The sequence below is a fragment of the Dinoponera quadriceps genome, unplaced genomic scaffold, assembly GCF_001313825.1.
Source record: "Dinoponera quadriceps isolate SergipeBrazil2010 unplaced genomic scaffold, ASM131382v1 scaffold1658, whole genome shotgun sequence".
Lineage (NCBI taxonomy): Eukaryota > Metazoa > Arthropoda > Insecta > Hymenoptera > Formicidae > Dinoponera > Dinoponera quadriceps.
Window position 1 is genome coordinate 1,172,685 of NW_014555920.1, and position 25,422 is coordinate 1,198,106.

At 47.2% G+C, this 25,422-nt stretch overlaps 1 protein-coding gene across 5 annotated transcripts in view; it reads left to right on the plus strand.

Annotated features, from left to right (window-relative positions):
• Nucleotides 1-20,286, plus strand: part of LOC106745757 (octopamine receptor beta-2R-like) — a 93,565-nt gene extending 73,279 nt beyond the window's left edge. For 4 of the 5 annotated variants that reach the window (XM_014621644.1, XM_014621646.1, XM_014621647.1 and 1 more), the window contains 3 exons: nt 15-1,368; nt 2,801-3,028; nt 6,458-20,286. In XM_014621644.1, the coding sequence (XP_014477130.1) occupies nt 377-1,368; nt 2,801-3,028; nt 6,458-6,548 (1,311 nt within the window). In that variant the 5' untranslated portion in view covers nt 15-376 and the 3' untranslated portion in view covers nt 6,549-20,286. Of the gene's footprint in view, nt 1-14; nt 1,369-2,800; nt 3,054-6,457 lie in introns of all 5 variants that reach the window. The other variant, XM_014621648.1, reaches the window with a different exon arrangement.
• The last annotated feature ends 5,136 nt before the right edge of the window (nt 20,287-25,422 follow it).

The window sequence follows — 25,422 nt, forward strand, 5'->3', positions numbered from 1 at the left end:
TTTTCCATTTACAGATCCACGAGAGCGTCGTAGGCGCGACGACGACGACGACGTAACGGCGTTGAACTGAAAACGCGCCTCTTCGTCTCCCGAGTCGGCTTCTCGCACCCCGTCAGCGTCAATTTCGCCGGCGAGCCAGTCGCGGGGAGGAAGAAAGAAGGAGGGGAAGAATCGGCCACGTTCTCTCTCCCGAAGATGAATGTCTGTCTGGTGCGTCGACTCATCGGGACTTCGGTGACCTAAAGTCACCTCCTCGGGGAAATCTGTGCCGTTTGACCGAGAGAGAAAAAGAAAGAGAGAGAGAGAGAGAGAGGAAAGAGCAAGAAGGCGAGTCGGCACGCGGCCGGCTCGCGGCGCGGCGCAGCGTTGAGCGAGAATGACCGCGAAGACGACGTTCAAGCCGGTGGAGGTGCCCTCGTTCGACGTGCCGTCGCTGCTGGACGTCACCTCGACCGAGGACCCCTGCGCCAACGGCACCGTCGGCAACGGCGCGGAGGACAGCTGGCCGGACATGTCATTGACGATCTTGAAGGGCTGCGTCCTCGGCTCGATCATCGCCACCGCCGTCTTCGGTAATCTCCTGGTGATGGTGTCGGTGATGCGGCACAGGAAACTGCGCATCATCACCAACTACTTCGTGGTCTCGTTGGCGCTCGCGGACATGCTGGTGGCGATGTTCGCGATGACGTTCAACGCGAGCGTGCAGCTGACCGGCAAATGGCTCTTCGGCTACTTCATGTGCGACGTGTGGAACTCCTTGGACGTCTACTTCAGCACCAGCTCGATACTCCATCTGATGTGCATTTCGGTGGATCGTTACTACGCGATCGTCAAGCCGCTCAAGTACCCTATCAACATGACGAAGCGGGTGGTGGCGTTCATGCTGCTCGCCTGTTGGATCCTGCCGGCCATCATCTCCTTCCCGCCGATCTTCTGCGGCTTGTACACCACCGACGAGAACAGCCTGCACCGTCACAAACACCCGGAGCTGTGCGAGTTCAAGGTCAACCAGATCTACGCGATACTGTCGTCGAGCATATCCTTCTGGATACCGTGCACCATCATGACGGTCACGTACTTCGCGATATTCCGCGAGGCGAACCGGCAGGAGAAGCAGATGCACAGCAGGATGGGCAACGCCATGCTGCTCAGCCACCGGCCGAGCAAGGATCTCAATAATCTCAACGGTGAGCTCAACAGCGGCGGCTCCTCGAAGACGCTCACCCTCAACGAGATCAACACCGATCACCTGCACACCCCCACGAAGGACAAGCACATGATGAAGATGAAGAGGGAGCACAAGGCGGCGAGGACGTTGAGTATCATCATGGGTACCTTCATCCTCTGTTGGCTGCCATTTTTTCTCTGGTACGTGAGCGCGCCCGCGTTGCGCGTCTCAGTGCGCGCGTTACCCGCTCATCCATTACCGCCGTGATAAGGGTTGGATTAAGTTTGATTTTCTCACGTCCGCGGCAAATTTACCCTTCGCACCAGGTGCCGCGTCGAGTCGCCCGTTGCGATCTAACGCGCGATCGTTCACCTTAGGAGCCAATCAACAATTACGTCGCACGAGGGGTTTGTTAGCTCGCGCGACGCTCTGCGACGGCAGAGAAGGGCGATGGAGCGAAGGCCGTACAATGACGTATTAGATGATGTATAAGAATTTGTAATTATGGGTGCGCGCGGTTAATCACTTTGTTTGCATTCATAACGGAATTTTTCATTTCGCTACGCTTTTCTGTTGATAACGAAAATGTTGATTTTTAAATATTTATTCCTTTAGAAACGGCAATTTCTTGTCAATCAAAATTATAAAATAAAGTGATTAATTCGATATTATGCCCAACGATTACTTATAAATAAATATTGTTTACAAAAGAAGATAGTAATGTGCAGTCTAATAATTATTACCCATTATACGATTACAAGCCATTTTGTCTTATTCTACGTGGTGACGGGGAGAGGGAATGATTCCACATGTCACGTGATATTGAAAGAAGTCGAAATATTTTGTAACGAAATGTGACATTTCGCGCGACTTAATTGTTGAACGGCTCCTTAGATTCTCAGGCCGTGTTGATGAAGCGTTTTCAAAGAGAGGCGTCTTTGCGGGAAATTCGCCACTAACGAAGCGCGCGTCTCTTCGGGTCACGATTCTTCCCGAATGCGTCGAGATCTCGTATCGAAGGACGTGAACATGCCGGAAATTCGGGGCTAGCGCGGATACTCGGGTGCAAATTAGCTCTCGTGTTACGCGTTGTCCCCGAAATTTCAGTTCGAATCGATTAATCAATGTCTGAATATTCGTTGTGACGCTCCGTCCGTTATGACGGCGATAAGGATTGATTAATTTCGATATTCTGCTTTCGCGCTTCGGCTGGGGCGGTTTACTCTCTTGAAAACGCGGTTACGTTCGCGCCGGGTCCGCGTCACTCAACGCGTGATTGTTTGCATTAATGAGTTTCTTAGCTTGTGTTAATGAATCATTTCGTCGATGAACGTTTCACGTGAAATCCGGAATTTCACGGAAATTCCCGCTCGAATCGTATAACATATTTACGGAAGAGCTTCGCGGATAGAGATAGAGCGGGAGACAAGGGAAGAAAAGAGACAGAAACAGAGTGAGAGAGAGGGAGAGAGAGAGAGAGAGAGAGATTCGGCGCGAACGTTCCTATATAAATCATCCGGCGTATTTCCGATCGTTCGGGAAGTTCGAGGTCGCGATCGATCACTTTCTCGTACTTCCTGCGTCCCCGACATCTGCATAAACGAATAAACATCAATCCCGTGCTATTGTTAGGTACGTCATTACGGCGCTGTGCAAGACCTGTCCGTGCCCCGACATCGTGATCGCGATCCTCTTCTGGATCGGGTACACGAACTCAGCGTTGAATCCACTGATATACGCGTACTTTAATCGCGACTTTCGGGAAGCGTTCAAAAATACCCTGCAGTGCGCCTTCTGCTCGCTCTGCAGACGGGAGCCGTCCGACCTCGAAGCGCTGGACTTCCGTCGGCCATCCCTCAGGTACGATCTGGTCTGACACATCGAGGTATGCACTTCATTCTATCGCTTTCTCTCCTTTCGGACCTTTTCTCGCTCCTCATCACTCCGTACTGTCGCGTTTGCTGCCGCCCTCTTTCTTGCCACCCTCCTCCCGCTCCCTCCACGGTTAGATCAAGTCGCTGTTGATGTTGTCGGGAATCGATCGATCGATCAGCCGCTGCTGTCATTGCCTTTCGTCGCTGCTACGGATTTACGGATATCCGCGTCACGCGCGTTCGATCGTTTCCGGAACGGGTACTCGTTTAATTTGGATTTGGAGTATTCAATCGTTCGATTCATGCCCGAGAAAGAGAGAGAGAGAGAGAAGTCGAGTCTGAAATTCCTTCTTTTCACAACGAACGTAACACGGTAACCGCTGAGAGATCGTGTCCGTTACGCGAAAAGACGTTTTTTTTTCTTTCGTGTAAGAAGTTGTCGTGCGTGTTTTACTTCAAACCGCGTTTCTCGAATAAGATTCGCGAAGCCGAGATGCGTCAAGAGCGACTCGTTCTCTTGAACTTTCAGTGGTGAAACGCGAGGATCCTTTCTGCGTTATCTAGTGCGTCCTGTCCTCAAATTATGCTACTTAACACTCTGCGGTCCGCCGACCTTACTCGACTCCGTCGGCCATATAATAATGGTGTCGCGCGGATTTTGACGTTACAGACCGCCAGTATCATTATGTTGCCGCGGTGTGAGAACATTCATGCCCTGGACATTTATTGAGCAAGGTGCGGTAACTTTAATAAGTTCCACAGGATATAATTTAGAAGGCTCGTCGATCTACAATCAAAATCGATCTACAATCAAGAAGACCCATTAAGAGCGAAAGCACAAATCGTTTAGCGCCATTGTGCGATGCGAATAGAATTATATAAACATTTAATATTAAGTTAAAGTTAAATCAAACGTTTCGATCTTTCATTCAATGGGGCGATTTACAAAATTCGTACAAATCATAACGAAATTATAGGTGCGATTAGTGAAATTAGGGCGAGCATTCGGCCGAGATAATTTTTAAGAGGTGTTCAGTGAACGATACAGCAGCTGCAAAGAAGCATCCATCGTAGCACAATGCAAACATCTTAAAGGCGCAAATATTTTCCATAGTAATACATCAAATTAATATTAAATGGCTTTTAATGGCCCTTCCCCTTGACATTTAATAAGTCTTTTTATATCGGCATTTATATATAGTCGGAGAAATGTTAAATATAGATTACAGACTCAGTTTGCTTGAGTCGGGTAGCGGTGACAGCTTCATGCGAAGGGCGGACCGCAAAGTGTTAAAATTGCGCAACTGACTCGCGACTATACTGCAGTTCCAGCTATTCCACACGCATGAAGCTTCAATTTAGTGTAATAATGCCCTAATCGCGATTTGTGTTTGCTGCTTGTATTCGAATCGTTGCATTGGAAGGTATCCTAACGCGCAAGTCCGCGTTTGATCGAGCAAGAAATGAAATCAAGCGCTTGATCAAAAGTATCTTGTGGAAAATCCGATCGAGTGCGAGGAAAGCAGAACGAACGCCCGGAGAAAACGTTGAGAAAGAATATGTTCGAGCCTCGGCGTTGTCATCAAACTTTATTTCCTTCATCCAAACGTTACGCTTAGTTCGTTGCCACATACACTAAGAGAGGCTGGTGTTCATAATCAGATCTTGTATTTAGGAACGTCTTAAATCCATCTTCAGATACTTCGTAGCGAATGAAATGATGTATAGAATAAACAATTTCTCTCATGAACAAGCACGGCTTTAAGAAATCGTATATTTTCTCATTTGAAAGAAATATTTTCTCACAATATTTCTACATTTGTATATATTTGTAAATATGTTATTAATACCCACTGAATAAATATTTATTTCCTTTTTACATATTTTTTCTCTCAACGTATCAGTAGCAACATGCATATAAAATTATTATCGCTAAAACAAATAGTACAATAACGCTTACTACAAAAAAAGATTCTCCTAACTAGAATTCGTCCACGATGCAATTATATATCACAAGTGCGAAACATAATTTTTTTCTCAGTGTATGTCACGCGAAATATCACACACACGCACGCGGGCGCGCGCGCACGCACACGCGACATCTGGAAACAGCTTCTCGTTACTGCGACCTAACGCGACGTTTATTATTATTATTATATGTATTTCATGCGCTCCGCGGTCATCCCGCGGCTATTGTACGATACTTTATTACACCGCCGGCGGCGGGAGAGCACTCGTGTTTTACATGCCGAGCGGCGAATGCGCGCGGCGCGATTATCGCGAGTTCGTATTCATTCCGTACGTTATGCTCGCGGTTCCGAGAAACGATCATTAAACCCATAAATTAAACCTAATTTAATCCCGCGATGTATGGCGTCATGTATCTCCGTTTCCATTCCCCCGCGCCAATTACTCCATTATTCGGTTCAATTACGTGTACTACGTATCGCGCGCGCGAACTGCATCCGTGATGATGCGCGATGGCAATTGAACTGAAAACTACGCGGCAATCAAAGGATACCGCGATGCGCGACTGTCCTTCTCGTTTTGCTTCGACGGCTGTTCTGCGACACGCGGTCCTCTCCGTAAGACCGCGCTTCGCGCAAGAGAAAAGACCAATGATAATTCTTTCGCTCCTTGTGCTTGGTGAAAATCGAAATTGAAGCTTCCGCAATTCTATCTGTCCCTTTCTGGCTTGTAAACTCAACTTCTTCAGGGAGATACTGACGCATGTTATATCTATGTATATTTCGTTTATATTTATAATTAGATTTTAGTTTCTTCCTTTCTCAATTTGAACACTGTCGATTTAATATAACGGATATCACTATGAATAAGCGCAAAGAGAAAAACGGTCTCGAATGACGGATATACTCATGTATAAATAAGAATATTATAATAATCATAGTCTTGAATATTTTTAGTCTTGAATCAAGTGCGAAATAATGCATCGATACAAATCCAATCGAGTCGAGACTGAAAAAATCCTTTAAGAAAATGATATTCTTGATTATACATGAAAATATCTATCATTAATTTAAGACTAATTTTTTCCCATGCAGTCACCGCGAAATTTCCACGAAGAAAAGAGAAATCTCGTCGGACGATTAACGAGTTATCAACCTTATTTGCGTTACTTTGAAAGAAAATCATTTCAACGAATTCATCCCTGAAGAGGTTAATTGTAACACACGTAGATCGACGCGTGTCAACGAGAAAATTTCGAATTCAGCGTCCGCTGTTTTAAACAATACACGCGTGAACATGTATGCGGAGCGGGCGCTGAGAAGTGTCTCAAATTTTCTCACTGACTCGGAGTAAGAATAAACGGGCGTCGACGTGCCCAAAGACAGATCTGTTTGCGCTGACTTTACGAAGGGAGTTAACTTCCGATCTGCTTGAATTCTGCTTTCAGATACGACGATCGAACTAAGAGCATATACTCCGAGACGTACATGAAGCACATCGACCGACGAAGATCGAGCGAGTTCGGAAGCAGTCTTTGAAACGAGACTATATTTAGATTCTAAGAGCATGTACGAGTACAAGAAAAACACGCATCCACATAGATCAAGAAGACGTGCAACATACACACACACACACGCGCATATCCACGTGCTATACATGAGCCCGCCAATGAACCATACATATTCGTTAACGCGTAATGCGACCTCTGTCCCGTCGAGACATCCTCCGCCACTTTTTGCCAAATAGACGAGAACGAAGGGGATGAAAAAGGGAAACTCTACCGATTTTCTTATGGCGACGATAAACACGCGCTGACCCACCCCGGATTTGACCCCGCGAATACACACACACACACACACACATATACACAAGTCGCGTATTGCCAAAGTTAGATTTTTAAGTAAGTTTCGCGTAAGCGCCGTTGCGCGAGGAGAAGCGCGTCGCTCTTCGCGCGAGGATCAATAAGATCGTGATTTCGCGGAGGAAACGGAAGAGGAGGTTCCGACTGAACGGCGAAAGAGCATCGGCCGGCCACAGCGAGAAAAGACGCTTGCTCCTTGCGGATATCCTGGCAGGATGCTCGGCTGAATATAACTCGGAGGAAGCCAACGACGATAGAAAGCCAGGGACCCGGTCGGTCCGTAAATCTCTTAATGTACTTCCTTAGTCAAGGCCGAAGTTGCGTCGTCTCTTTGATCGCGAGCCTCGCGAATATTTCGACCCAAGAGCGAGCGAGCGAGAGAGAGAGAGAGAGAGAGAGACTACCAGCGCGTTTATATCGGCCCAGCGAGCTCCGTGTTAAATTCTCTCGTCACCGATTTAATTCAATTATTTGTGAGACACGAACGTCCCACGGGAGACGGTCTCTGCTGATTCAAGATGTGTATTTCGCGCCGGTGAGAAACGTCTCTTAAACGTAAACGTTGACATTGAACGATAGGAATTACCGGACGACGACGCGTAGAAAATATGTACAATGTATACGATCGAATAGAGTTATCATTGGGAATTGTAGTCTTAAAGTTTCGGAAAAATACCGGGATTTTTCCTCATTTTCCCGCGGATTTCTTCGGGTTTTGTACCCATTCTCCCGAGGATATAGAAATTCGTTTAGAAGAATTCGCGTGTATTCGGTTGAAACCTGCTATATTTATGTTTTCCTCTTTTGTAAAGGAGCTGAGAAACAAAGAAGAATCGCAGAAATATTAGGAGAAACGGTTTTTTTCCGAAACTTTGAAACTGCATTGAAAATTATTCGGCTGAATGCTCGAACGCTCGACGCGTTTAAATTAATCAAACGAGGAACGAAGAAAGTAGAGCGTTGAGTCGATGAAAATTAGGGGAGATATCGGGAGCGGAGTGCAGTTAATCGATATTAAATTGGCTCAATGGTCAGTCTACTAGTGATACTGGTCGATGACGTACGATGACTCCTCCAACGCTCGGTCTCCGCAATTTTAGATCAGACTCGATGCGAGTACCCGGCCGATTTCAATTGCGCGTTAAATTCGGCCTCGCAATCGTTTGCCGGCGTGCGTTTTAAGTCGACGTCAAGTGGCTGAGAGGACATCGCGATATACACCGCGCCCTTAATAAGCGCGATGACGCGAGTTGCGTACATACCAAAGATACATGCGAGCGTTATCACACTCGTGAGACCAATCGGGGTCGAAATTTATTTTGAATTACGAATTTTATTTTGAAAAAGAAGGAAGAAATGCCTCCGACACGGTGAAAAACATTTTATACTCGTGTTAAAATCGGTCTTTGTCAAAATTTTTGCGTGCAGTTTCTAACACACCCGTGTATTGATTTAACACGTTGAATGCCACGCTGATTTCCATCGATCGTACAAACGCCTAATTGATTCAATTAAATCATTAAAGCTGCAGTAAATAAATATAATTCGGGACACGCATCTGTTAGCTTGTTTCATTAGCTCATTACTGGCCGTACAACCTATTTTGTAGATGCAATTAATTATACGTTACACGTAATTTAATAAAACGCGGTAACACCACAGCGCCGGTCACAAATGATCCCCTCGGCATTCGACGTGTTAACATATTGTATTATGTTTATGTTACCTCGATATATTCCGTGTTGAGTCGAAATTCAACATGCATAAGTGTCGAAATAATATTTTTCCACTTCAATGCCGATTAACGCATTATGATCGTTAATTTTGTCTGAATTTTCGTCGTAACATTTGTGCTACCTTTCAACATACTCGTCTTGTGTTAAATCGACGCAAAAATTTGCGCGGACCGTTTGAGACACCATATGAAATGCGTTGAATTAAACACGACATTTTTACCGTGGACGCGCGGTCGACGCACGTCGTTCGTAAATTCGTTGTGAATTCGAAGGCTTCGGCGTTGAGCTGCGAAATCGCGCGCGACGCGGGGCGCGTCGTTACCACCGCGATCGCGTCGGCAAGTCCGCCGAAGGATTATAATCTGCTAATAGTAGTTCCGTCGTCGCGTTACTCGTGCAAGTCAAGCGACTTCTCCGCTCTTAATCGCAGTCGCGAAATCACCGCTAAATCCGGACTACTCTCTCATATTTGCGCCGCAGTCTCAAATTCCCGACGTCGGCGGCGCGGGAGCGTTTCATCGGCGCTTGGAAATTAGCGCGATAATAACAACCACGGAAGGTTTCCGCGCTGTCGAACCGAAGTCCCTCTCGTGCGGACCTCGGGAGAGTTGCTCGCGCGCTCCTTACGGCCACGTGGTTTCCGTGTAACGACAAATCGCGACGGTATCGTCGCGCGCCGCGTCGCTGACAACGCGCGAGAACAAGTGGGCGTCACGACGAAGGGATCGAGCGACCTCGGCGATTAAGGCCGACCTAATTTGTTAATTCCCGGAGAGTGCGCTTTCCAAAGTGAGGAGTTGCTCTCTGGTCGTTTCCAGAGAGTGAAGGTCTCCCGAGATCGAGGTCGACCCGAGCCCACCGTCTCCGTCTCGGGAGCGAAACGCGTCGTCGAACTCTCTCGGTTCCTACGCGCGGAGAAAAATTTCCCGCTGGCACGGCAAATTTGTCCGTTACAACGGTGACCAGCTTTTGTTACACGGAAGGAATAATCGTGCTTGTCCCAGCAAAATGTCGTCGCGACAGATACAGTTTAGCTGACGTAATTAGCAATTAGTACTTTTAACAAATCTCCTCGCTACCGATGTAATAATAACGAACAATTTGCTGTGTCGGCGAAAATTCGTTTCTCCATGCGATCGCGCGAGGCGCATTCGTCCTTGTCGCTCTCTCTCTGTGTTTCCGCGTCCGCGTGTCGACCAAGCGTGCCGTGTAATTAGCCGCGCGCCTCCCCGGCTGCATCATTACCCGGGGATTCCCCGCGAAACTCGCAGAGGTCGTTCGAGGTCGCGTCGGTCGGATTTTAAGAGATAAACCTCCACCCCCGCGTCTATACTCGTTCTCCGTTTCTCTGCTCGCTCGTCCTACGGAGCGTCCCGCTCGCGAGAAGAAACTGGTCTCCGGATTTGAACGAGCGTGCGGCGGACGAAGGAGAAAAGCGATCGAGAGAGAATCTCTCCGGCTTTCCCGGAACGGACGATCGCGAAGCTGCAGCCCAATTATCACCCGGAGTCCGATGCGGATTCGCGTGTCTCGTCCCCGTACACGGAGAAAAATAGCTCGCTGACACGACAAGTTTTGCGGCTGTCGCGCGCAAAAACTCGTCGTCGGTTATTATGCGGAACGGCCGAACGATTTGTTAAGAGCACCACTAATCACCGCTCTCGCTGGATTATTTTGCTGAGTCTACAAATGATTCCGCGGCAAGAACAAATTAGTGGATGTAGGGAAACAGTATTTTGTGTTCTAACAACGAATTTTAACCTGTCCCGGTGATAAGTTCAGCTCAGCGGAATATGTTCTATCCTGGCAGCGAAACTTCTGTTTTCGTTCACGGAGGAAACACTATGGGGATTATCACCGAATATGGTTGCCGCAACAAAATATCGATGTTAATTTTCGTCCATACGTACGAAAGAACTGTAGGAATCATAAATAATCTGGAAGTGACCTGCATGACTGCTCTCACATTCACGAGGACAGTCGTAATATGGATGTTAGAACCGACATTGATGATACGTCTATAAGGAATTTGAAAATGCATTTGCATAATATATTGATAAAATAAAACTTTCGAGCAGTGCTGGGGAGAAAAGAAAAGAAGCTGTCATTGTTAACACAATGAGCCGCTTGAGATGAGCACGCGGATATTAATCACGATTGTTCGGTGGTTCATTGTTGAGATGATGAACACGTAAGTTTGTTGCTACAAAAATCGAGTGAGAAATCTGCTTCCTCGCATCTGACCGACTTGCTGTTCGACAAGTGAAATATCAGCCTTACCGCGTTTTGCGTGTCAAAGTCGTCAGATTAATACGAATTCCTCAAATGTGGTATTTGTTTTGCAAACCGTAACAGAGAAGTAGCAATATTTTTCGGCTGAAGCTAATTATATATATATATGAGGATATACTGATTACGCATCACATGGCTGTGAGAAATGTATAGATGCGCATGCGTCGATAATAATTTTTCATTTAATATTTATTTATAATTAGTACCTTGAATTCGTATTCATTTCTTTTTCAACCATAGAGACTGTGTTTGTAGCAATAGCAGCAGTTTTTCCCGTGCTCTAATTACGAATAATTCTCTAATTCGGTCACGCCGATTAAATTCGATCGTTGTCGCAACGAATGTGCAGTAGCATCGACGATTTCGTTACAACAGCGAAATTATTTTTCTCCATGTATCCTTCCCGCTTCTCTCTGCCTCGTCGCGTCCTCACTCGGCGAGGATCGCGCCGAGACTCGCGTCTCGAAGGTACCCGAGAGACTCCAACCGATTGAAATCTAGTCATGCGCAGAATAGAGAATTATAGTTTTATTTTAAAGGCTCTGCAAAACCAAGTATTTTTTCAATTTTTTTCGTGGTTTACTCGAATGAACGAAAAAAATCATGAAAAAACCGGATTTCTCAATTTTTCCACAGATTCTTTTCGATTTCTTTCCGAGGAAAAGTGTGAAAAAACGGTTTTTTTATATTATATGGAGAATCCCCGGATGAAAAAGAGAGAGAGAGAGAGAGAGATAATGCAATTTTCGCGAACGATCGAGCGCCGTCGCGTCAGTCCGTCACGTCGATGATTATCGTCACGGTCGTGTCGACGAACGGATTAGGATTTGATCAATTAATCGTTTAAAACGTTCGCATGAGCGAACGATCGCTGCGAGCGCGGGCGATTGGCGGTCGCGTGCGGATCACGTGCCGCGCGCTAATTGCCGATTATCGGCGCGACGATCGCTCGGGAGAAATCAATGATACGTTTAATATACACGACGATATGTCAATGAAGTGCTCAGTCAGCGTTGTTATCAGTAGTGACTCTCGGCGTGCACGGACTCTTATCGGTCGCGGCACCTCGGCGACGAGCGATCGCGACGACGTCCCACCGTCCCGTCGAGCTCGTCGCGCGGGGCGAAGCTCATCGACCGCGACGGCGAAATTTCTCTTCCCGAGTTCCTTCCCGCTCGAATCGCCCGCGTTAATCGCATTTCCTCATCCCGAACGTCCGTCGAACGAAGAGCGTATCGTAACGCGATCGCTCGTTTCCGATTTTCTCCATCGCCGGTAAAAAAAAAAAGACGCACACGTATCCCGTTCTTCCGAGTCCGGCTGACGAGCGGGCCGTCGCGATATTGGCAAATAATTCGGTCGACGTAATATTGCGTAACAGAAAACGGTACACACATACACACACACACACACAGATATACGAACACATGTACGACGTATAAATTGGTGTGTTGTGTGCGTGTCTCTTCTACCAATATCGCGGTCTGTAACACCCACAATCATTACATTTGGCAGATCCAGTTTTGTCCGGAGGGAAGAATTATCACAAATGCAACGCACTATATATAGTAAAAACTTTGTATTAAAAACGATCCGCGGAAGTTGTTCACTTTGACAAGGTAAATATGTTAAGAAGCTATATGTTAATGCGATGAATATGTTAACATATGTTCAACATGTGTTTGTGTACTTTTTACCATATTCCATCCCGAAGAAACACAATTTCAACGGGCTGTTTTTAATACAAAATTTCTTACCGTGCGAGTCGCCCCGTGTGACGACACATAGTAAAAAAACATTTTATACCTGTGGTAAAATCGGTCTTTGTTAAAATGTTTGTATGAAATTCCCCACACATCTGTGTGTACTAATTTATCATATCGCGTTTACGTTATCTCAATATTTCATGTTGATTCGACATTCAACATACGTAAGTGTCAAAGTAACACACTTTATACTACTTCAGTATGTCGAACACATCATGGATATTAATTTTGCGGATAACTTTTCACATACAATTTGTGTTACTTTTCAACCCTATCATTCACCCTGTATGAAATTAACGTAAAAAATTAGACGGACCGTTCGGGACGTGTGAAACATGTTAACGCGAAATTTTTCACTGTGTTCGACGGAATCCGAATCGACCTTTTTCCCGCAGCTTCCGCGAGGAGAGCGCGACGCGGTATTTTCGATTTGCCGATCCCGACCGCCTCGAAGCTGATTTCATCGCGTTTCGTACGTTTCGTCTCGAGCGACCATCCACTGCTCGTCGTGACGATTCAACACGCTTCGCGCGGCGACGCTGTTCGTTCGCGCGATCGCGGCCGCGAACGGTCTTGCAAGGAGAGGAGTTAGTAATAATAATCTCATCAGACACTAGCCACTCGATCGATGTACAAAGTTTATTTACAACGTCACGCTACGCTGTACGAATATGTTATTCGATTTTCTTCTGTGATAAAAGTTAGGGAAATGAGCCGCCGAGTTTTATGTAATTCGCCGTTACCTGTAAATAGTTTGTAAATATATCTATGTATGTATTTGTTTCTCTCGCGCGTTACCGTAGTTACCGACGACGAGACTAATTGTGCAATAATTACATTAAAGAACGTTTCTTCCTCTTTCGGTAATCTATTTGTTACTTTCTCGAACCGTCGTCACGCACTGACACGCGCGTGCCGACAATCAAACGCGGACGTTACCGACCGTTAGACCGTATGTAAGTCGTAGTAGGTGAATAATTCATAGGGATGAGCTGACGCGTCTCTCGCGCGTGTCCGGAAAATTTTCCTCTCCGCCGCGTCGCAACGCGGCATCGGCATTAACAAAGCGACGCGTCACCGCGATGTGCGTTTGATTTTCACCGTTCCTCCCATTTTTCTCGCCGGAAGAAGAATCACACCGCGAAAGTAGCGATAAATTTGACGCGTCACACGCGCGGGGAATTCATTCCCCATTCGATGCGATTTTAAATCCGCGACTCGTATTTACGGTACGGGAAGGTGCTCGCATATCCCGTCTGTTTCCGCGAGAAAAAAGCGCGAGGGAAGAATGTAGCCGCGATGCTGACGTTATTCAATAACACCGGCACGGACTAAAATGGCGGTATCGTGATAGAGATTTTTTTCTCCCGCGCAATATTATGGCGGAAAGAAATGGGATATGGAAATACTTGTTTTCATCCGGCCCAACGCGGAGTAACGCGTCGGCATCGATTTTTCCATATGACAATGACATATCAACGCCACATCGCGACGGAATCACGGTGTGCGGTAAGCACACCGAGCTTGCACGCGAGAGAGATTGCGTTTTCTCATTCGCTTCTTGGAAGCACAGAACACCGGGGAGTCGCGCGCCAAGTGTGCCGTCTGCGAGTCAACCGTGCGAATGAAACCGCATCTCCGTTCGTCGAAGAGAGAACGTGAATCTTGCATTCGCGCATCCCCAGTGGCGTTTCCACCCCCTCTCTGTTTCGTTTCCGGGCCGCGCGATGACGCGTGTCCGGCCGGAAACAACGTTCGAACGATAGTCGGTCCGTTCGTGGCACGTCCTGCTCGAAATTCACGACGATTCGTTCGACGATGAAAAATCGCCGTTCGATTTCGATCCCGCGGGAATCAATCGCGGAAAGCTCTCTGATTCGCTCCGCCGCTTCGCGATCCGGCTCGTCGTATCTCATTTAGCTCTCTTATCATTTAATACACTTCTCCCGCTTTAATTCTCCCGCAATTGAATTCTTCGCACGCGCTCGTACGCGCGGAATATGTACGGTGTTAATAATACGATGTCATCTTCTTTGAAAGAAGAATCCTTGAGGGTAGCTTTGTCCTCTCACGAACCATTGCACGGTAATTTCAGTACGCGCAAGTGGATCAAGGGAATACTCTTTCTCTCGCTGTTTCGCTTTTACTCTACGCGCCGCAATCGATAATCAGCCGAGAATAAAATTGCCCCTCTCCCGTCCCCTCTATTTTATCGCGGGAATCGCGCATTTAGATGATGCATTTCTGATCACGAGAGAGAGAGAGAGAGAGAGAGAGGAGACCTCGGGGAGGCCTTGGCTCGGGTGTGCGAACAGGCGGGACGCGGTCGTTCGCGCGGATTGTCCCGCGGATCATCTTTGAATCCTAACAATCTCGTTAAGCCGGAAGTATGAACGTCATGAGTCCCGTTCCTCGCGCGGGGAATCAATTCACGTCGCCGACGAAGCCAAACGATCGGGCCGAAGCTGGTGCGTGCGAGTGACGTTTCCAGGTCGCGGAGATGGACTTCAAAGACGCGACGTTTTCTATTCTCTCCGTTTCCTTCGCGGGGAATTAACTATTCCTCGCGAAACGCTCGACGCTGGAAGCCTCGGCCGCGAACTTACGCTGCGTGTGACGAGCGGCGAACGAGTTTGCAATTTTAAAAGTCGCGTCCCGCCTCGCTCGCTTCGAGCGAAATCCGCCTTCCTTCGTGCGCCGTTCAGCGCCCACGGATCGCACATGTCTGATTTTGCAGCGCAATTTCTCGTTTTAAACGCGGTACGATTTTCATCCGTCGCTCCTCGACGAAAGTGACGTAGTTCACTGCGCGACACGCGTACCGTGTCCACTTGTGTCACTCGATAATTCCGAATACGTCGAGATTATTCGCGCGTGAGCGCGAGAAAGAGAGAGAGAGAGAGAAGAAGAAGGGAACGTATATTATAATATCAGTTGTTCGGGTGATTTATTTTTATCGTATTATTGAAGCGAGACCGGGAAGCACGTTTTAATTCCGTTAATTATTCATTGATGGAGAGAGAGAGAGAGAGAGAGAGGCGTCGAAGGTAAAATATGCGCCTGCATACACACGCAAAAAGGGGAACAATGGCAGGCGCGATTATAAAATGTGCGCGAGAACGTGATGTTACGTTAAAGAGACGCACGATGCGCGAGCGACTCGCGCGCTCTCAGAAATAAAAAAGCTAATCTCGATAAATTTTAATCCGCGCGCCGTCATTAAAGGTCCGGCTTTATAGCGGCGCGATTATATCGCGGCCAAGGGGAGAGAGGAAAAATGCACTCACGGTGCTAGGTGAGTATCATGCTACAATCGAGCTCCAATTTAATCAGATTTCCGTTTTAATATCACTCACTTTGCAACCGGCGATCTCTCCTACCGACTGCCCCCCCCCCCCTCTTTCTCATCTTCTTCTCACTAATTCTCCACCCTCCTCCCCCTCTCTTTCTCTCTGTCCCTCATTTTATCCTCTTTGCGGCAACGCGTTCTAAAGCCGGTCGAAGCGAATCGCTCCGTAACTTTGGCGATCTGGAACCCGGGGACTCTTCTTTATTAACTATGCGTCGGCGAAATTAAGAGAGAGAGAGAGAGGGGGGGGAGGGGGGATATTAACGAAATTTCCACTCTAAGTTCCTGCCTGTCTCAGCAAATCCCGTAGAATAACGTAACTCTCGGCAAGTTCACGCGCGTTCGACCGCGCGTTCGTTCGTTTGCGCGTCTTACAGAATTGTTAACAGCTCGTATCATACGTGGGGGGTAGGGGGGAAGGGAGAAGGGAGGGGATTTTACTACGTTGTTCATCGTCGGGGAATGCGTTGAAGCATAGACTTGGCGAGGTACAGACGGACGCGCACGAGAAAGGGGAACGATGCGGGAGTTATTACGCGGGAAATAGACGCGAGAGCGAGCGTGTGCGTCGTACATGCGGAGAACGCATATAAGTAAGTAACGAGTCACACGCGTGTGTGAAACTATCTTTGTTCCCGAACCTCATTTCGCCCGATTCCTCTCGATCGGCTTCGCTTCATGCGCGCGGAGTAATTTCGCGCGCGATTTAATATCAGCGGTCAGAATATTTCCCTGCGCGTTGTTAATTAATATTACATTTCACGTGCGCGCGCACGCGTTGATTTCATCAGAGACTATCGTGCGACGTATGCGAGGATCTTCGCAATAACGCCGCTGGTTCCAGAAAAGAGCCCTCCTCCTCCATCGTCGAAACGGCAATTCGATGCGATTCGGCTGCATTATGTAACCAAACGTGCAACATATTTCGTTGCACCGAGGGAAAATTTGGCGCGCGCGCGCGCGCGCGTTCGGCCGCGAAACAAATCGCCCGTTATTCGGCGTAAATAGTTTTTACCCGCGTTTCCTGATAGAATCGGCCGCGTTTTCCACGAGTCATTTATACAGAACGGAATTTATCGTACACGAGAGCCGCAACACGGCGTAAAGTTGCCACCAACGAGCGCGGGGAGATCGTACGACTCGCGTAGGAAAGCAAATTGGCTTTCCCGAGACGGATCGAAGCCGCGCACGCGATGTGCTTCAAAAAACGGAGCTTTTCGCGCTCAGAGGCGGATGAAAAACGGATTGCGCTCTCCTTGAGGGGGAAAATCGCGTTACTGTGCCGGATAACGTTGAAGAGGAAAAAAAAGAAGCGGAAAAGAAAACAAAATATCGAAGTCCTCCGCGATCGATCGCTCGCGATACATTCAGCGTAACAATCGACGCTGATACGACGGGAGTAGTTAGAGTGCCGAGGCGGGTGAAATAAGGCGAATGAAGGGATAAAAGCCTCCCCCCTCCCCCTCCTCCTTCACTTCCTCTTTCAGCTCGTCGTCCTCCTTATTCTCCTCCTCCTCCTCTCGTCGAATTCGCCGCGCGAGGATTCTTGACCAGACAACCCATCCTCGTCTTCGTGAGAAGTAACGCAAGTAAGTTAGGTAACTTGAAAAGTTTGTAGGACATTCGAGGAACAGACGAGAATAAATGGTGAAAGCGGGGAATATAAGGAGGCGAGTTACGACGTACGTATGCAGGACGCGCGCTCGCTCTTAGACTAGTTCATTCCTTTTATATCCTTATTTCATTCCGCCGGTATCACGTCAGAGCGAGAAGAAGAAGAAGAAGAAGATGATGTATAATTCTCATCCGGGCAAACTCGTCCCGAGCGTCTTGTCTGGAACGTCGCGATCGGTTTCGTCGACCGTGGCGGGGAGCCTCGTCGACCGATCCGAGATTCGATTTCGCTTCGATCGAAATTTACCGAAACATCGTGGTTCGCTATAAAATTCTTCATATCGCACGCGGGGTTAAGTGAAATTTCCGACAGTCGAGAGCCTTCGGTTGATATTTAGAAAAAATTGATATTTTAATTGGGATATCTTCAAAGCAGGTAAGAAAAGCGTTGCATCATCATTCTTAATCGTGGCACGGTTTTCTTCCGTTTTCATCGTCGCCATCTTCTGAAAGCTGTATCTCAAAAACTAGCCTTTCGCGGGCATGTGTTTACCAGGACTTTTTTTTTCTCAACATAGAGTCTGTCACGTAAATTTGTCGGTGGAGTTCAAATACACCCCTGATACATTTGTCGCAAGGTAGTATTACAATGCAATAACACGCGTGCCGCTCTCTCAGAGGATCACAGTATCGCAAACGATGTCTCAGCGAACCGATCGACCACTAGCATCAAACCACAATTGAATACCTTCGTTACAAGCTCGGCGTGCATGTAAAGCCTTAGAACCGCGAGCGTCGTCGAGACGATGCGGGTCTTGCTTGGCGATGGCGTTTTCGCCTCGAGTCCGCTGGGGAATCGGACTTCGGCGGGTCCGATCGTAGTGCAACATTTCCCATTCAGATTCTGATTTCAGAATTCAATAACTCAACATGCTCCACGTACGGAGGGAAATTTTCTGCCGAGCACAGCAAATTGTAGCGTACAGCAGAAAGACTTGTTACACGGAAAAAATAACTTTGCCGTTTTAACAAAACGTCGTTCTGACAGCAACAAAATTTCGTTGGCGTGACCGAATTATTCCGCTGTTCGCATATCCGACAAATAGCAATTAGTACTCTTGACCGATCTTTTCGCTGTCACAAATGGTAATTAACAATTTGCCGTGCTAGCAAAATATTTTCCCCCGTGCGAATAACGCCCGGACCGGATGATTATTTTCGAACGTGTTGGAGAGGACGACTTCGAAATTTCGACGACATTTCGACGACGACGCTCGTTTTCCTCGATTCAACTTCTCGGAGAAACAGGACGATCCGAGGGCGCCGGATAAACGCGAGTGCACTCATTGTATTATTCCCGCCCGTATTAACTCTCGAAACGCGATCGTGTTGATTTAATGAAATGTACAACGACGACGATGTAATTTGGAATCCGACGAGCAACCGTCAAGAGACCGTATCCTCTTCCAGGATACTCTCTCCGCGTCTCGCTCGTGGCTTCTTCGCGCGATCTTCACTCTCTACATTTCGACGACAAGACCGCCCGTGGATCCTCCTCGCATTAACGCGTCGTCCCGTTCTCTCGCCCGCTTCTATTCTCTCTTCCGCGCTCGTCGACGCCACGGGATGGAGAACGGGCCCGTTTTTCGCGCGAGAAAACGGAGCAGCGTGGATTCTTATTTCGCCTCGGGGAATACAATGGCCGGTACTCCCCACGATTGTCACCAATGAAAACGCGAAATCCTCCCCCTTCCCCCTCTTCAGAGCTGTTTATCTGTACCACGAAGAAGAGAGAGAAAGAAAAAGAGAGAGAGAGAGAGTGTGTGTGTGTGTGTATGTGTGCGTGAATTATCGCGCTTCCGGCGAATAAAATTAAACCGGGAAAGGAGCGTTGACCGCGGCGAGTCATCGCAGAACCCGCGAGAGAGAATGACGGGGAATGTTCTCTGTACGAACGCCGTCAACAAAGTGATACGATAACCGAGTTTATTCCTCGCCGAAACGAAAGACGGTGTCTCTCGGTTTCCCCTTGGCGGCCGTAATTCATGCGCTCCTCCGTACAGGAGGTCCCCGAGTTCCACGAGTCGATTACTTCTCAACGAAGACGTGAGTGCACAGATGTAAAGGGGATAAATTATGCACCGAGGCTGTTGTGATTCGCGCGCGACGTAATTCGATCTCCCGACGAGCCTCTCGAGCAAACTTCTCTGTACACTTTTATGCGAGCGTGACTTTCGTTTGAACACACCGCAGCGTCGTATTTGGTAGAAAAATAATCGCGGAGGACTCGGGAACCATCCTGTATGCATGGCGCTCGCGAACCGAAGCGAAACGTAAAGAAACAACATAGGCAAACAACATAGACAATCAACGGCACTGATAACAGAGAGTTTCGCCCGTAATTGTGGCCCGCGCCATGCGCGTACGGCAGATTATTAATTAGTAATAATTACATGCATATTGTGCAATAAATGCGAACTAATCTGAGATTAAACTGAATGTCTTGTACATAGTGAGTGTATAAATTATCACTGTATAGCGATCACACACACGATATACTTAGCCGCGGAGTATGCGATTGTATTTGAGATGTTCACTATTTCTTTTTGTTATGACTTATTTAATTAAGATTGGTCGAAATAAAGATTGTTTTTCGAAGTCTGTCTACCACCGTATCTCTCCTCCTCACCTCCCGAAATATCGCTGATCACTCTTGGATGAAAACACAGCGAGTTCCTTTTTTTCCACTAATCTGCCATTAATCACGCGGGAATTGCGAAAAGCACGACATTTATTTTCCCGCCTTCGCAGCGAGATGGGAATGTATTTCTCTGCGAGTCTAGCAGTGAATGGATTGGAATAAATTACATTCCCTTTCCTCTGCGACGATTCGTTGTAATAATTATTTATTTATTTTATTCGTATTTTATTCATTTACTTATTTAAACGGAAGGTACCCTCTGATTTACAAAAGAAAAATTAACGGGAGAAAAAAATATATTAAAATGTCAACCACAATTTAGATTTCAATATAATAATGATGAATAAATAAATAATCGCAATAAAAAAATTCAAGATGAGAGGACACGAGTCGGGCAACGTTTGAGCGTATTAGTTGAGTTGTGAGATATACCAATAGAATCGGAAAACTCATTAGCCAATATATAAATCCGAGTTAATTGAGTTGAAACAGCTATAAGTTTTACGATAAGATTTAATAAGGCATCCTTTTCTCTATGGAGAAACAATAAACTTATCATCCTTCAAGAGGTCCGAAAAAAGTCCGAAATTGCCGCCACATTCCTAAACATCTCGCGAATTTCGCGCGTATTTGCCGCGATGTGCGCGATATAATTTCATGCATCTCCGATTGCGTCGAGTTTATTTAAACGCGCTCTGCAATTCCGGGAGTTGCACACCGCGGGTCTAACACTTTTAACAAGCAAGCGACAGCTCGATAGAGTTTCACAATGACGGAATCATCGCAGGTAGGAAAGTACGCGCGTCGAGATACGTTATAGAGGAGGAAATATTTAACAATACACCTAAACACGGCGATGAAGCGTCGTCATGATCCCGGCGTAGCCGTTGCGCATTGCAGCAACCCCAGCACAAACACAGCCCTGTGTGTGTAGCTATTGCAGCGACCGGCTGCGTATATATATGTGTATGCGTTTATGTATATGTGTGTGTGTGTGTGTGTATACGCGGAGGCGTCGGCGGTAGCGACGGCGGCGGCAGTAGCGGTAGCTCGTTACAACTCCGCAAACTACCGTGTAACAGCCGCGGCGTACGCGCGAGATGCACCAGGTTTGCTTTATTAAAAAGATGTTTTGGCTAATTAAATAGTCCCACCGTTGTTAGCGCGAGCGCCGCGCGCCGGTACGCGTGTTTCGCGTAAAACTAATTAAAACGCTTACGCTGCGCATACAGAACGATAATAACCGGGGAGTATCAAAATGGTCGCGGGAAATCTCGTTAAAAAGAAGGAGAGGGAGAGAGAGAGGGAGAGAGAGAGAGAGAAAGTGAAGTTTACCTAAACAATAATAAAGCGGAAAAAAGAAGCGCACGCGAAGCTGGGAGAGCTGCCGCACGCGAAACTGTGAAAGCTCGCGCGTAACGTAACGCGAGATATTAGCGCTCAGAAGCCTCCGGTAATCTCGAATATCGCCGGTTACCCGGGGATTTTATCGACGAGAGTGCGCGATTCAGCGCGGGCGAGAAAGCGCAGACGGCAGCTGGTGAGGATGTTACGCACTTCGCGCGTAAAATGCGACTACCGTTTTCTCGCGTTAACACGTCGACTGCCGTGCTGACGTCGCCAATGACCGACGCTTTAACACTGCCGTGTCTCACTAATTTACGTAAAAAATAAGACGCAACCACAAACATAACTTAGTATAACAAATTGAATATGCAGAGTGGGATAATGATTGTTACCGCCATGAATATTCTCGAGAAATAAAAATATTTTATTAACGAGTTGGTATCAATGCAACTTCTGTATCTCGGAGATATTCAAAGTGGTGATAGTTATTGTCTCACCCTGTACAGCCGATAAGGAGCCAATGAGACGAGCCGAAGAATGTAGACATCGCAAATTTATATGCATTGCCCTTTTTGTTTTACCACATTTCCGGCGATTAAAATCCCGAGATGAGCGTTGAAGTAATGAGTGGAGATTTTTTTCCCCTACTTTCGCATATTTCGAAGATATATATTCAAAGTAGTAGTAGTTACTACTTCATCTTAGATATAGTCAATGAAACGAGCTAACGAGAGTTTACATTGCGAATTGTATTTATTTACCGCGTATTTCGTGTTTAAAACTCGAGGTGAGCGTTGAAATAATCAGCGGAACGTTTCCTCCCGCTCCCATATTTCGAAGCTATTAAAAGCGGTAATAGTTATTACTTCACTCTACATGCAGCCGATGAAACGAGCTAACGAAAGTTTACATCGCGAATAGTATTTATTTACTGCGCCTTCGGTGATTAAAACTCGGGATGAGCGGTGGAAATAATCAGTTCTTTCCTACTCCTAGATTTCAAAGATATTCAAGGTGGTAACAGTTATCGCCTCACCCGGTATAGCTTTACCGCATCTTCAGCGGGATTAAAAGTTAAGATGAGAGTTGAAATAATCAGTGGAAATGAGTGTAGCGGACAACGCGTTGATATCACGCGCATTGACATCAAACGTACATATTGGAACAGCGTGTGTACTTACGAGGGTAATCGAACGTGTCGCGATCGGCCGAGCGACCGAAAGAAGTGAGAAATTCACGTTTGACACGGGACAATTAACGTCTGGCCGAATTAATTTCGCGCACTCATCGAACGAACACGCTCGGGACGTCGCGGCCAGCGGTGCGATAATTGAGAACAGATCGGAGCGCGATTCTCGCGGGAAGAACGAGCGGAATCATTTCGATCCGCCGTCTCCGATTGGAGTTGAATTACCGCGAGCGGCGTTGCGTTAACGCAATTTCTTCAGAGGGAACAACGGAGGCGCGAGGGACGCGTGATTATTCAGCCGTTGTTGCCGCGAGATCTCATTCAGAGACGGCGATGATCTATTGCTCTCGGGTTAACAACATTTCCTCGTTAACGTGTATTTGCTATTCCTCGTCAAAGTTCACTCATCATCTAATTCGGTTTGCATTCAGCAACGGAAACGGAATCGGGTAACCTCATAATGGAATGTACTCGACAGACGGCGCTTCATCGCCTTGTCTCTCTCTCTCTCTCTCTCGGACGACTAGACCGTGTTCTTATATTTATTACTAATTTATGGTCATTCGACTACCCTTTGATTACTGGTACGTGATGTAAATTTTCACCCGGAAATAAATAAAGATGGAAAAGCAGTCGGGAGACGTTAAAATAATATTTGCAATCTTTGAAGCTTCTTGCTTTCGTCCAACGGAAATACGAGACTCGATGCTAAAATATAAATATTTAATTGTTATAGTAAAATACTAGCAGAACATAGACGACATTCCGATTCGTGACGTTGCAGTAGATACAGCGTCACGCTGCTTGAAAGGTCCGCCTGATCTGTCGTCAGGTCGTACTACGACCTCGATTTCAGTCAGTGGCGGTACAGTGGCGGCTCACAGCGGAGACTGCGACTACACTTTGAAGTAATAGTCGATCCGCCGGACCAGGTGAAACACAGCTGACAGACTGGCTGGCGCCATTTGGCGGTGCGGCGTAGAGACCGCGAGTCTCGGCTGAGTAAGGTTTGAGTCCCGGCTGAATGCGAGTTTTTCGGCCAAGTAATTCGTTACTTTTAAACCAGTCCCGCTACGAGCCGCCACCATTCCCGACGAAAAAGTCGTTGCGAGAAAGTAATGTCGTAGTATGACTCAACGGTAGGTCAAACACCTCTCATTACTTCGAGACGAACAATGGGTGTGTTCCGTCAGTTCCATTAGGAATGTCCTTGGCAGTGCTGTAATCAACTTCGTTATATTCCGTATGTTTTGTAATAGATCAGGCGATAACGCGACTCGCCCATCTGCTTTATCCAGCGGAGAAGTATTTTTACTTTTTATTACAATTATCAGTCAATTAATTATTTGTGAGAAAACAAACGTTAATTTTAATCTCTCCCCTCGTACGTAAAAGTGACGTGAGACGCGAGATAATATCGCGCTCGATCTAATCGCGTTGATCGCGCGAGAATCGGATTATCGGCCACTAATTTCGAACTGCCGACCCCGATAGAGGCGCGTGAAAGCGCCGAAAACAATGCGCGAGGAGCTTCCTCGAAACACCACGGGTGCATGGGCGAGCATTTCGAATTGCAATTTACGCGCGTGCGGCGCAAGTTGCGTACGAAGAATCGGCGACCCGGTTCTCGTCGAGCAGAACTTTCCTTCTCCTTGAACTTGAGAAATCAACCGCGTGCCTCTCGATCGCGCGCCCGATCATATGTCACAGCGGCGGCCGGGAAAGTTATCCGAGCCCGCAGATCCACCTCTCGGTCCTTTTCAAGGTAAGAGACCCGCGATCCCCGCTGTCGAGGCTAATCGTCAGGTGCGTCACGTCCGACAACACCCTAAACGATGTAATCGATGCGAGACTTTTGTCGCTTTTACCCCGAGTCGCATCTTCGGAGCGAAAGCGCGTCCTTCAAATGTCCACGCCGTTTAACGTCGCCGTTTAACGTCGCGCGCGCACGTTTGCCGCTACCGCCGTTCGCGTTTAATTACACACTGAGGATTACACCGGCAATTATCGCGTTAGCGAACAGGCGAACATTGCTGTTACCGATTACTGGTGTTTAATTCGCTAATTGCTTCTTCATTAGCGATCTCACGTGGTCTCCGTGAATCATCGATGTTTCGTTATCTCCTCGATAGAAGAAATGAATCGAACGGATGAGACTGCATCGTGTAACTTTCATTGAGACGGACGAGAGTGAAGAGATGAATAATATGTTGAAAAACGTCACTTAAGTGAACATTCTCTATGTACGTTCGCCACCGTCGAGGAGCGAGAAGTACGCATGAGATACGCAGGATTTGCTGCGCCTCTCGTAATATCCCCGCGTCGAAGCTCGGCCACCACGTCGATTGGCTGTCGAAAGCTGACGGTATCGATATCAATCCGTTCCTCGGATTTCCTCCTCGTTGCTCTCTCACGAGCCACGGTGTGTTTTGGCCTTAATAGTTCGCTCGACGGCGAGCAAGCAGGTGGACGCGCGCGCTTCGTGCGTCAGAAGAGCCGAGGAGAATCAAGCGAGTAAGATAGAGAGAGAGTTCGAAAGTAGGCCTCAGTCGTTCAG